We start from the raw sequence: 11899 nt of genomic DNA, 5'->3' as shown, positions 1-11899 counted from the left end.
TACTTTTTTTAAAAAAATATTCAAGTTTTAATTTAATACCTAATAAATATTATTTTTATTGTATCTTTTAGTGAATAAACAAAATTACAATGTTTAATCAACACAAAACTAAGAGGTTTTTTATTTTTGAAAATTAGAAGTAAAGACATTACTCTAATTAATTTGACTTTTGTTTTGTTTTGTAGGTTAGATGATAAGTGATTTCCAAAGTCAAAAGTTCTGAAAATTAATAGAAATTATAAAAGTATTTAGAGTAAATATTTCACCTTAAAAACACTAATTTATGATTTTAAATATTTAGTTACAAATTTTTTTATTCTTTTTCGAAAAACGAATATTATTAACTTCGAAGTTAAATGTTCAATTTCACGTTATTAAATATATTTTATATATATAAGAAAAAACTCTTATCAAATTGTTTCAAAATTCATTAAAATATTTATAAATATAACAAAATTTTTATATTTATCCATGCAAACAGTAATAGGTGTTGATACATTACATCATATACATATATAAATTTTTCTTGAAAGGCATATATATTAGAGAACAACAAGTAGACTCCACAAACCAAGGTCAAGACACAAAGCAAAAGAAAAAAAAGGATAGGAAACACCAATATCACCTAGAGAACAAAGAAAAAACAACATACACTAGTAAGACATGTAATGCCCTTCGATTAGGTAAGAGCAGAGCACCAGCATATATAATCGTTAGATAATAAAATTTTGTTATATTCATAAATATTTCAATTCATTTTGTTATAATTAAAAATAATCATAAAATTATGAGATAGTGAGTAAATATAGTATTTAAATTCAAAATAATTAAATATATATATTAATATTTTAAAAAATTATTAATATAACAAAATTTATAAAAGTCTACGATGAATATATTTTATTACATTTGTAAATTTTTTAAGTAGTTGTTATATTTTTTATTATTATTTTTAAAATTGTTATCTATTGTAATTTATTTAAGGAATGGTATGAGATAGAAAAATAATTTAAAGTAAATATTGAAGAAAGAAGAAAAGGTGAAGAAATAATTCCACGTCATCATTGTGACCGTGGTTGATCCAGCTTCCCGTGCAAGCGGTGAATGGGCGTCGCCCCCTTATAAGTGCTTCTCAACCATTACTTCACTGACTCTCTCTCTCTGTCTCTTTCAAATCATTTTTTTTTCTTTTCCTCTCTTAATTTTCATTCTTTCTCCTTTCAGGCGTGGCCTTCCCCTTCTCATCATTCTCTTTTCTCTCTCACATTAAACCCTAAATTCACCATTAATGTTTCTTCTTCTTATTCTTCTTCTTCAACCTCTCATCACTTCTTTTTCTCCTCCATAATCATATAACTTCTATACTCTCTTCTTCTTCTTCTTCTTCTTCTTCATCAAACATGGATCTTTGGGATAAACAACTACCGGAACATCCACATGGTGCCCGTCACCGGAGACAGAATCCTTCTTTTTCTTCTTCTCTTCTTGACGCTATTTATCGCTCCATTGACGATACCACCGGCGTCCAACGCCAAGAACACCTCATTTTCTACACTGCAGAGACTATGAGGAACAAACAGAGTAGTAGTAGTAGTAGTATTGATCATCATGAAATTCAAGACGATAGGTTGAATTTCCGCCGTGCTTGTATGATTGAGAAATGGATGGAGAAAAAGGTCTGTGAGAAGGTTGTTGTTCGTCGGACTTCTATGGCGGATTTCGATCGGAAGGCTAGAAATGTTCGTGATCGTGATTTTAATCATAAATTGATGAATTCCAGTTCCAGTTCTTCGGAATCGAGTTCTGGAGGGGGATTTTCTTCGTCTGAATCGGAAACCAGGTCGTCTTCTTATACAATGCAAAGGCCCAGGCCGATTAGAACGGAGAAGCCTCAATTTGAAGGTACTTATGGAGATGGAATTAAAGTTTCAATTCCTAATCAGAAACCGAAGCATGAAAATAGCTTCGTGAAGACGAAATCTAAAGCCCTAAAAATCTATGGCGATCTGAAGAAAGTGAAACAGCCAATTTCTCCTGGCGGCCGTCTGGCGACCTTTCTGAACTCGCTCTTCAGTGGCGGAAGTCCAAAGAAACAGAAATTCACAAATTCCAGTAAACAAAACGACGCTTGTATGAGAAAATCAAAATCCGCTCAAGGATCAACATGCTCTTCGGCATCGTCGTTTTCTAGATCTTGTCTGAGCAAAACACCGTCGTCCGGTGAGAAACTCATAAACAGCGGGAGCACAAAACGATCGGTGAGATTTTGCCCTGTGAGCGTGATACTAGACGAAGAATCTCGACCTTGTGGACACAAAAGCCTTCAAGACGAGCTTGGTTTAATGGCGGCAGCAACAACTCTAAGAAACGCTCTGAGAAACGACCATTGCAGAGGCAAGGAAGGTTCCGAAGAACAACAAGTGATGAGCATGAACCATTGTTACGAAAAGAAGAATATCAATGGTGATGATGTGTATATAAACAGAGAAGAAGATGAAGATGAAGATGAGGAAGAAGACGAAGATGAAGACGAAGACGATGCAGTGAGTTGTTCAAGCTCTGATTTGTTCGAATTGGATAATTTGTCGTCGATCGGAATCGAAAGGTATCGGGAAGAACTGCCGGTGTATGAAACTACGCATTTCAATACGAATCAAGCAATCGCCAATGGATTAATTTTGTAATAATTAATAATTAACCAAAAAAAGAAAAATATTGGGGTTTTGGTAAAAAGTTTTTTATTTTATTTTATTTTATTTCAATAGCCTTTTGGAATTAGTGTGTTGGGGGTTTACATGAAGAATAACTAAAGATTTTCCCTTTCATTTTTTCTCTCTTTGGGTAATTTTCTTTCTCTCTCTCTCTCTCTCTCTTTTTTTTTTGAGAAAAATGCCATTATTCGCCATTGTTAGATCAAAGATACGATTCACTTTTTTTTCTTTCTCAAAGAGACCAAAATAGATTTGAAAATTTTATTTACTCTTTCTTCACATCGACACCATAGATTCGTTGTTGAGTAATACTAATTCGAGTTAATCTAGAAATTTTGTTAAGTCAAAGGAGGCTAAAAGATAGTTTTACTATTTACCTAACGGCTAATATTGATATTATTTCAATCAATAACATAAAGTTTAAAAGCTTGACATCCTAAATCTATACTAAATCCATCCGTGCATAATAGCATTAAAATTTTTACGTATTTTGTATAAGAAATAGACTAATTACGTTTTTAATCATAAGACTTATGTATATATTAGTATTAGATATAATTGAGTTGACGTACGTGAAAAGACAATTAGATGTACAACTAATAAGTTGAATACGACAAAATATATATATATATATAGATAGATAGATATAAAAGAAGTAAAAATTATGTTAAGGTTTTGATAAGGCGTAAAGAAAGTGGGAGAATACGAAAGATAAGGGTAAAAGCAAAGGCAGATTTTCTACCAATATAAACAAGAATGCATGAGAGATTTTCTTCTTTTTTTTTTCTCTCTTTAATTTTCCTTTGGACATTGTAATGTGTAGGGTCATGTTTTGCTTTAAGACAACAATGTCTTCATGTATTACGAATCATTGCTGCCGGAGAGAACAACTTTTCCGGCAAATAAAAAACCAAACAGTCCTTTCTTTTCCATTCCCAAACAACACAAACATCAAACATAAACATACATCATTTTAACCCATTATATATATATATATACACACCTTATAAAATTAATGTGGAATAAATCATTATTTAGTTCATCATTAACTTATTACCAAAATGTTAATTTAACCTTAATTAATCGATTATATAAATATCTTTGAGATAGAAAAATAAAGTAAAAAAAAGAGGAGGGAAAAGGTATGGTTTAATATGCAGTGGTCTCCAAAGTTGTGGACAACAAGATCCAACCTTTTGATCTGTAAAGCCCTTTGATGTCAAATTTTAGTTGCCTTCTAATCAAAGAGTTTATTTTCAAAGATATAGTTTTGTTTTATTTTATATATTCCCAATTCCAATTACCCACTTTCACCTAAAGTATATATATTGCTAACATACATCCTTTTCAAACTTCCACATCATTCCTATCTCCTAACAAAATTTGTACCTTCCCATCTCTTTCCCCTCTCTCTATAGTTTAGTTTAAGTTGTACAACTTTATTTAAAAGAGTTAGCATTATTGTTGGCGTCTTTAACCACAAACCCTAGAAGAAAACTTTGTAATTCGGCCGAATGTAACGTCGACATAAACTATTATTATCATTATTTTACTTGAAAAGTTAAAGCATATATAGTATACTAACGTTGGATTTATAAAGACAGGATTGATCTCCTTCTCCATAATTATTCTATTTAAGGTGTTAGAGAGTTAAAAGAAAGTAATTAGAAAAGATGGAAGTGATTTGAATTAAGTTTTTAAAAAATAAGTTAGAGGGAAGGAATTGAAAGAAAACACTTAACTTTATTGGGAGTCTAAAAAACCCCTTTGAAAGAAGAGGTACAAAACCACATGGGAAAGGCCTCTCTATATATATACATATAACCAATCCCAACCCATTTCCCTCTATTATATTCACATTAACAACTAGTTTTAGGCCCCATTTGTCTCATAATTCAAAAACAATTATTTCATATCTTAATTAATCCCACAAGGAAAGTTCAAGGTTGTTGTACTCTCTTCCGATTCCATTTTCGTCGGACATATTGATATCTTTACGTCTTTATTGTTTGATATCGATACGATAGATAGATCCATACTTTAATTTTATCGTAAAAAAAGAATTAAGCAACATGGTGTAAATATAATAGAAATAATAGAAATCTTAATTTTGTTTTAAAATCACTAATTTAAACTTTTTTTTTAGTTTTATAATTCTTAATCGAATTTGACAATTTATCGACAAAAATATATGTAAAATTAAGACGTTAATATTTTAGTCGATGTCGACATCTTAAAGTTTGATTGTAATTATATATTATATTTGCAACGACTCATTTTCATCCTATTTTAAGTATTGAATATTCTTTTTATTGAAATTTAAGTAAGGTTGATTATTTTTATTAAAATAGACATGATATAACATTTACTTACCCACTTTTTTTCTTTTGAAAATCCAATGTTCAAATCCTCACATAACAAAGGATAAAACAGCATATAATTGATGAAAGGAACAAAAAGAAATTCATTAATTAATTAGCATATCTTTTCTTTTCTTTTCTTTTCTGTCACAAAATAAATAATAAAAGGAATCAATGTGGGAAAATTAAGAGGGCCACTAAATCATATTAGTTTGATTTGCTGATTATAAAGCAACCTCTTTTTCAAAAAAAAAAAAAAATTTGTTAATTTTAGAAAAATTCTAACCCAAGAAATTTAAAAAATAAAAAATAAAGCCTATTAGCCTACAGTCAAAAGTTTCATAGGCTTCAAATAAATAAATTTCTCTTATGGATTTCATATAGATTTGGAGGATTGGTTCTATATGGGTCCTCCCTATACATATTTTTATTTTTCTATATAGTTTAATTTTGGTAATTATAAATTAATATATTCAATTAACCCTATCTTTTTTAATATTGATCAATCCATTTCTAATCATATTTATGTAGTTAAGATATCTTCTTCCATCACATCGGTGTTATCTCAATTCATAATATTATCATTACCTTTAATTAATGTCACTCTTTAACAATAAAAACACACATATTAGACATTTTTAAAGTTTATGTATTCGTTTTGATTTTAAACATAAACAATCGATTTTTAACTATTTCAAAATTACTAAAAATCATTTTAAAATTCCCTCCAAAGAAGTTCTTAATTATATCATCTATATTGGATTCAATCTAACCTCTTTTTATCAAGACTTATGGTAGATCATTTTTAAGACACTCAAAACGATTTTTTAGTACATTAATTTTATTAATAATATATATATAGATAACACTATTTTGTGTTTTAATTAACCATGTTGACATAGGAATGATTAGTGTACGTACGGTATGGTATTAATTGAGGGAATTAATTAAGTATTAAGGGATTAAATTACTTTAATTTTAAACTATGGATGAGGCAATATTGCATAGGGCCATAATGCGCGAAATCAGCGCCACAAATATCTCCAAAGTGTTTGGCGATACAAAACTCTCATTCACCACTATTATATATCTATATCAATAATAATAACAATAATAGAATATATATATATATACACACACATATATGTTTAAATATTTGGCCATGCATGTCACTCAACGACCATGCACAATCCACTGGCACTTATCAAATCCAAAAAAATTTCATTTTATTTTCGTATCATATCTATCCTAAACAATAGTTAGGAAGAATATGACATCATACTGAATTACGGATAAAGTGAATATGGCTCAACCAACGTACAATATATATTAGTGAGTAGTTCAATTTGTATGTATTTCTCTCTTGTTTTGCTCGTAGAAGTAGTTAACAAAAAGTTGATGAATCATGCGTATAAGTCTTTGTATTATCGATTCTCTACCGTTTACATTTTTTATGATTATCTTTGATTGTCAATTTCATAACAAAAAAGACACTCACATCGATTACTATCTTGAAAAAGCCATTGTGATGTGCTTCTTCGATAAATGTGTGTGCGTGTACGTGTAAAAACAAAACCTACACCTCAACGCATAAGCTTTCTTAGGGTAGTTTACACATTACAAACCTGAAATTGCTCTTAGGTCACGCTAGCTCTTAGACTACATATTACTCAGTACCAATAAGTTGGATATAAAATCTTGACGTGATTTGGACACTACTAAAGGCACTATCAGCTCTCACTTGAATACTCATTTTTTAACCAACGTAGAATTTTTATCAATTTAGGGAGACAGAATAGGGCCACCAACCTTTACTTGTTGGTATTAATTTTACTTTTTTTTTTTTTATGCTCTTGAAACTTGTTCAATTGAATAGAAACCAAATGCTTGTCACTTCTGTCTTCAAGTGCATTTGGTGTGTGTATAAATCATAAATCAAAAATCAAAAACCTTGTGTGATTTCTAATTCCCTTTTGTTTTGGCCAAATTATTTGGAAGGATGTTGCCTAGGGGGGCCTTCCCTTTGTGGTGTCTCTTGGTTGTCATATTTGTCCTCCTTTCATTAATTCCTTTCCTACCTCTCTCTCTCCCCAATTATCTATCCACATTCTCTTTTTTAAATAAATTAGTTCTTTGTTTTCTTAATTTATTCCTACCTTATCCTTTACATACTCCTTTTGTTTCTCTCTACTTCATTCATTTTAGTGTATGTAATTTCAATATTTGTTCAATTCATCATCCTTGGTACATGTATACATTAAGCATATATAAGAAGTATAAAAACTAGCAAAATATAACAAATTTGAGAACGTAATTCTAATACTAATTTGAGTAAGTTTTTGGTGATGATTTGTCTACATTTTTCATATAACCAAAGCATTACTTCTTTTTCAACTAAACATATGGTGTGATAACTTTGATTGATGTGATTTAATAAATATTTATCCAAATTATTATTCCCAAAACTAAACAACAATAATATTGAATAAATAAATCTTACCCATCACGTCACAAACTGAATTTTGAGAATGAGTTGTGTCCTTGGAAGCCGAAGGGTGTAGAATAATATCATTTGACATAATACCCACACAATCACTTTCATCCTTCTCCATCATGATCAATTCAAACACTCCCTTCTTATTAACACATCCATATTTTCACGATATTATCACATCTTCGATAAAACATTTACCAACAAATATATATATATATAAACATCAAAGTATCGACCACTATCGATTTATTAATGTTAAACTATGGTTAGGTTGATTAGTGTAGACGTAATTAAATGGTTGGTAGATAAGGATAGTGCAAGGGAGCCCACATCTTAAAAACTTGATTAAAATTTAAGAATAATATAATATTTAACTACCTCAATTAATTACTCTAATTTAATAAACACCGCCAAAATCATACACCAAAATACAGAAGAGAGATAGATAATAGAATCTTATTTAATGAAAAAAAAAAAAAGAAAAGGAAAGAAAGAAAGAAAAGAGAGAACGATGACGTAATAAAAGTGGAAAATAGAGGTGGTGGGCTCAGCAATGCACTCCAAACTCTGGCACCGAAGCGTGCTACGAGAACTGGGCGACACGGTGCCACATGCAAATTCAAAGTTACAATTTCTTTTTATTTTCCTATGAAAATTGAAAAGAAAAAATCTCTCTCTCTCTCTCTCTCCATCTCTCGTCTGTCGCTTTGTAATTTTCTCTGTCCACCCGCCACACGTGACAGATTGGGCCATCGTGTCCCAGCCTTGTCGCGCATGCACACGTGCGTCCAGATCCACCCACTCATCTTAATCACAAATTATTGATAGGACCATCAAATCTTCACTTACACATTTTTTTTCCCCTTCTCTTTCAAACTTCAATCTCCAACGGTTAAGTCCAAAATTTATCAGTTCATACTTTTCAACCATTTTTATATTCCTTTTATATTTTAAATCTTCCTAATTGTATCCGTTTTAACTTAAAATCGTTACTTGAAAAAGGTCTACACGTGTTTAAGGATCAATCCACGAATTGATTAATCGACTAACTTATGAAAATTCTAGAATTAAATTGACTCGAATCACAACTTTTGTACAACATTTTTTGTTGGACAAAAATTTAAAAGAGAGTGTAAATTGATACTACTTACAAAAAATGGAAGGTTTAGATCATATGCCGTTTAATTTGTTAATTGATATATACAACTCGAAATTTAGGGACATAGATTGATATAGTAGTTAAATTTATCTTCATCTATCGACTTAAACTTTTAAGTCAATAGACAAGTAACAATTTTCATAAAAAATGTGTACGTCGTGATTATTTGAAAGAAATCTAATACCAAAGCGAGTATTGCTCACCACGAGTCGTGTCATGTAGTAAAGTTAAGGGTCTTACAACTACATTGACGGTTTTAGGGTATCTTCTCTATCGATACTCAACACAATTCACTTGTTATTTGATAAATTAAATAATTTGATAGAAGTGAGTTGGATGGATAAAAAAAATCTACAAATCATTTGATTCGTTAATAATTAGATAAATTTATTATCTCGTTATTTATATCACGTAGAATTAACTCTCGGGTAATAATAATTTGCTCAACTTTTATCTTATTACTCATAATACGTACGTGTGTGTATATTTGTGATTGTATCCTCGTTAACACAAAAACAGGACCACGTGGGCTGTGACACCTGTACTTGTACGCCACGTGCAACTATACAACCCGCGCTATGGAAAGTACAAAACTGCCCTCTAAGTTTGAGAGGGACATTTCATTTTGAAGTGTGGTTAATGGGAAAAACCAAAATGTGGGGGTACGTGGGTGTAGTGAGGAAGGACAAAAAAGTAAAAGCGGATGGTGACAGAGCAGCTTTGCGAAAAAGAGTAAAGGGGGGGAGAGAAGACGTTGTAACGTGGGTGTGGAGAGAGAAAATAAAATAAAATAAAAGTTTTTCTTTTATTTTCTTTTATTCTTTTAAATTATTATTATTATTATTATTTTATTTTATGATCCCTAGAAGATATGTTGTTTTTGTTTTAACTATAAATAAACCAAAGAGAGCAGCTTTTGTTTTGCATCTTTGAGAAAAGAAGAATAGAAGGCATTTAGGTTATCTTCCTACAAATTGTAAAGACATTTAACATTCTACTTTATTCCATGTAAAAGTTATGATACTATTTTTCTAAATATTAAAAAAAAATTAATTAATTTTTCATCTAAGTAACATCAAATTAAAAAAAAAACGTATCTAATATATAGTTGAAAAGATATGATCTCTTACGTAAAAAAAGAAAATCAAGTTTCTCTTAACCTCTCTAAATATGTAATTTAGGCTGTGAATGATTACGATTATGAAATACCCTTGTAACAATTCTCCATTTATTGTTCATTTTCCTGGATTTTTCGATTTATTTTTGTTGTACGCTTCAAGAAATTCGTATACTAAATAAAATCCAAACAACGGTGTCAAATCTAGATTTTGAGATATGTACTATGTAGCATTTTCTCTCTCTTTAAATTAAGAGTAGGGAAACAATACATTTTTCATCTTCAGGTTTCAATCTGATTTTCATTTGGTCTCTAGATTTCAAAATATTACACATTTAGTTCTTAAGTTTTCAATTTGCAATTTTGTCCTTATGTTTAAAAAAAATTACGATTTTACCCTTATTTCAATTTGGTCCCTTGTATTTCAAGACTTACACTTATGACCTTAATTTTTCATTAAATTCATTTTGATCACTAGACTAAAAATGTATTATTGTTTTCCTTTAAAGTGCGAACGTTTAAAATCTTCTAATAACATATTCTTGTATGTCAATCAAAATACAAGAAACTTTGCGTGTTTGTTAAGACCACCAAACACCTATATATAATCACGTAGGTAATTAGACGAGTGATTGCCGCATTTGGTCGTTCTCAATGCATGAATGTCTGTGAGAGAGTCCAAAACCAATCACTCAAGTTTGTTAGAGAATTGAAATTAAACCAATAGAGAAAATGACTTCCATGAGAAAAATATTGGACATGAAATTTCATACTCAAAGTATAAAACCATTGTGATAGGTAATGACAAAGATATATATCAAAAAAAGACAAAACGCCGCCGTTTCTAACGGTTCTTGTAGCCACCAAAATTTAAAACCTACCAAGAAACTTGCAAACAAAACAGTGCATTGCAATAATATATATTTGGTCAATAATATTTATATCATAATTACTATTATTCTTTTTCAAATATAAATATTATTTTTTTTTATTTTAATTAGTTGTGTAATAGAGAGAGAGAAAAAAAAAAGGAAAAAGTAGAAATGACAATTTGATTAATTAAATTTGAACATTTTCGAAAAAAACAAAAAACAACACCATTATGAGAGATGAGAAATAAGATGAAAAAAGATTTGCTTTATGGCGATTTCAATCAGTGGCCCTCTTGATTTAAATACAAAATTAGGCAAATGTCTTTGTTTGAGCAATCCTATTTCTTTTCTATGAATTAAATTTGTCAAATCTTTTTCAAAACATCCATCCAATTTATCTACATGTGCCACATCTAAAGTTATAAATATGAAGTGCAAAGCGAGCTTGACTTAGTAGTATTCATGTAACTTTTGTTTTTAGAGGTAGAAGGTTCGATCTGATCTCACAAATCATCCCCTAATGTTGTACTTGAAAATTCAAATCATATTGTTATTACAATTATGGTGATGATTTGAATTACGGGTGATTGTTAAACAACGACGTTCATGTTAATGGGTTTTAGTTTTTACCATTATATAGGATTATGAATTTTTTTTTTCAAATAGTAATGATTATGTTATCTTTGTTTAGAATCTATGTTAATCATTGATAAGATAATCAATCATTGCTCGATAAAACATAAACTTACTAATAATTAATGTTAAGTCAATCTACGTTGGATGATTTTTTTTTTTTTAAAAAATCTTATATTTGAGATTCACCTTTTATCGGTATATACGTAAATTATATATGTCTGGAATATGAAGATATATCTTTTTCATAGAACGACCTCACTCCATGACATGGAATTTGAAAGACTATTCGTACGTTATGTTTGTGAGGGATTAAGATTGGAACTGTTATAATTGTTTTTGTTAGGTTCAAAATCACTCAAAATCAATTTAATATTTAGTTTTATAATTTTTATACCATCAAAATGATTTTGAATCGTTAAAATGTAACATGTTTTAGAGTAGTTCTAAAACATAGTAGTGGTAAATATATAACACAATTCGTAAATATAACAAAATTTAGATTCAATTCTTGAACTTTACGATCATATTTTTAATAGAAGTTTATAAACTA

The 11899-nt window shown here is 29.6% G+C and overlaps 1 protein-coding gene across 1 annotated transcript; it reads left to right on the top strand.

Annotated features, from left to right (window-relative positions):
- Positions 1–1045: 1045 nt before the first annotated feature.
- On the top strand, positions 1046–2832 carry LOC103500703 (protein BIG GRAIN 1-like B). The gene has a single exon (XM_051091787.1). It carries the CDS (start codon positions 1401–1403, stop codon positions 2682–2684), a length of 1284 nt encoding a protein of 427 aa, XP_050947744.1. The 5' UTR covers positions 1046–1400; the 3' UTR covers positions 2685–2832.
- Positions 2833–11899: the final 9067 nt, after the last annotated feature.

This window comes from Cucumis melo, chromosome 1 (assembly GCF_025177605.1).
Source record: "Cucumis melo cultivar AY chromosome 1, USDA_Cmelo_AY_1.0, whole genome shotgun sequence".
NCBI classification, from domain to species: Eukaryota; Viridiplantae; Streptophyta; class Magnoliopsida; order Cucurbitales; family Cucurbitaceae; genus Cucumis; species Cucumis melo.
Note: the sequence above shows the minus strand (reverse complement) of the source record. Positions and strands in the feature narration are given on the sequence as shown.

Excerpts from the sequence above, each read along its gene's own strand:
- LOC103500703 (XM_051091787.1), top strand. The coding sequence starts at position 1,401 with ATGGATCTTTGGGATAAACAACTACCGGAACATCCACATGGTGCCCGT.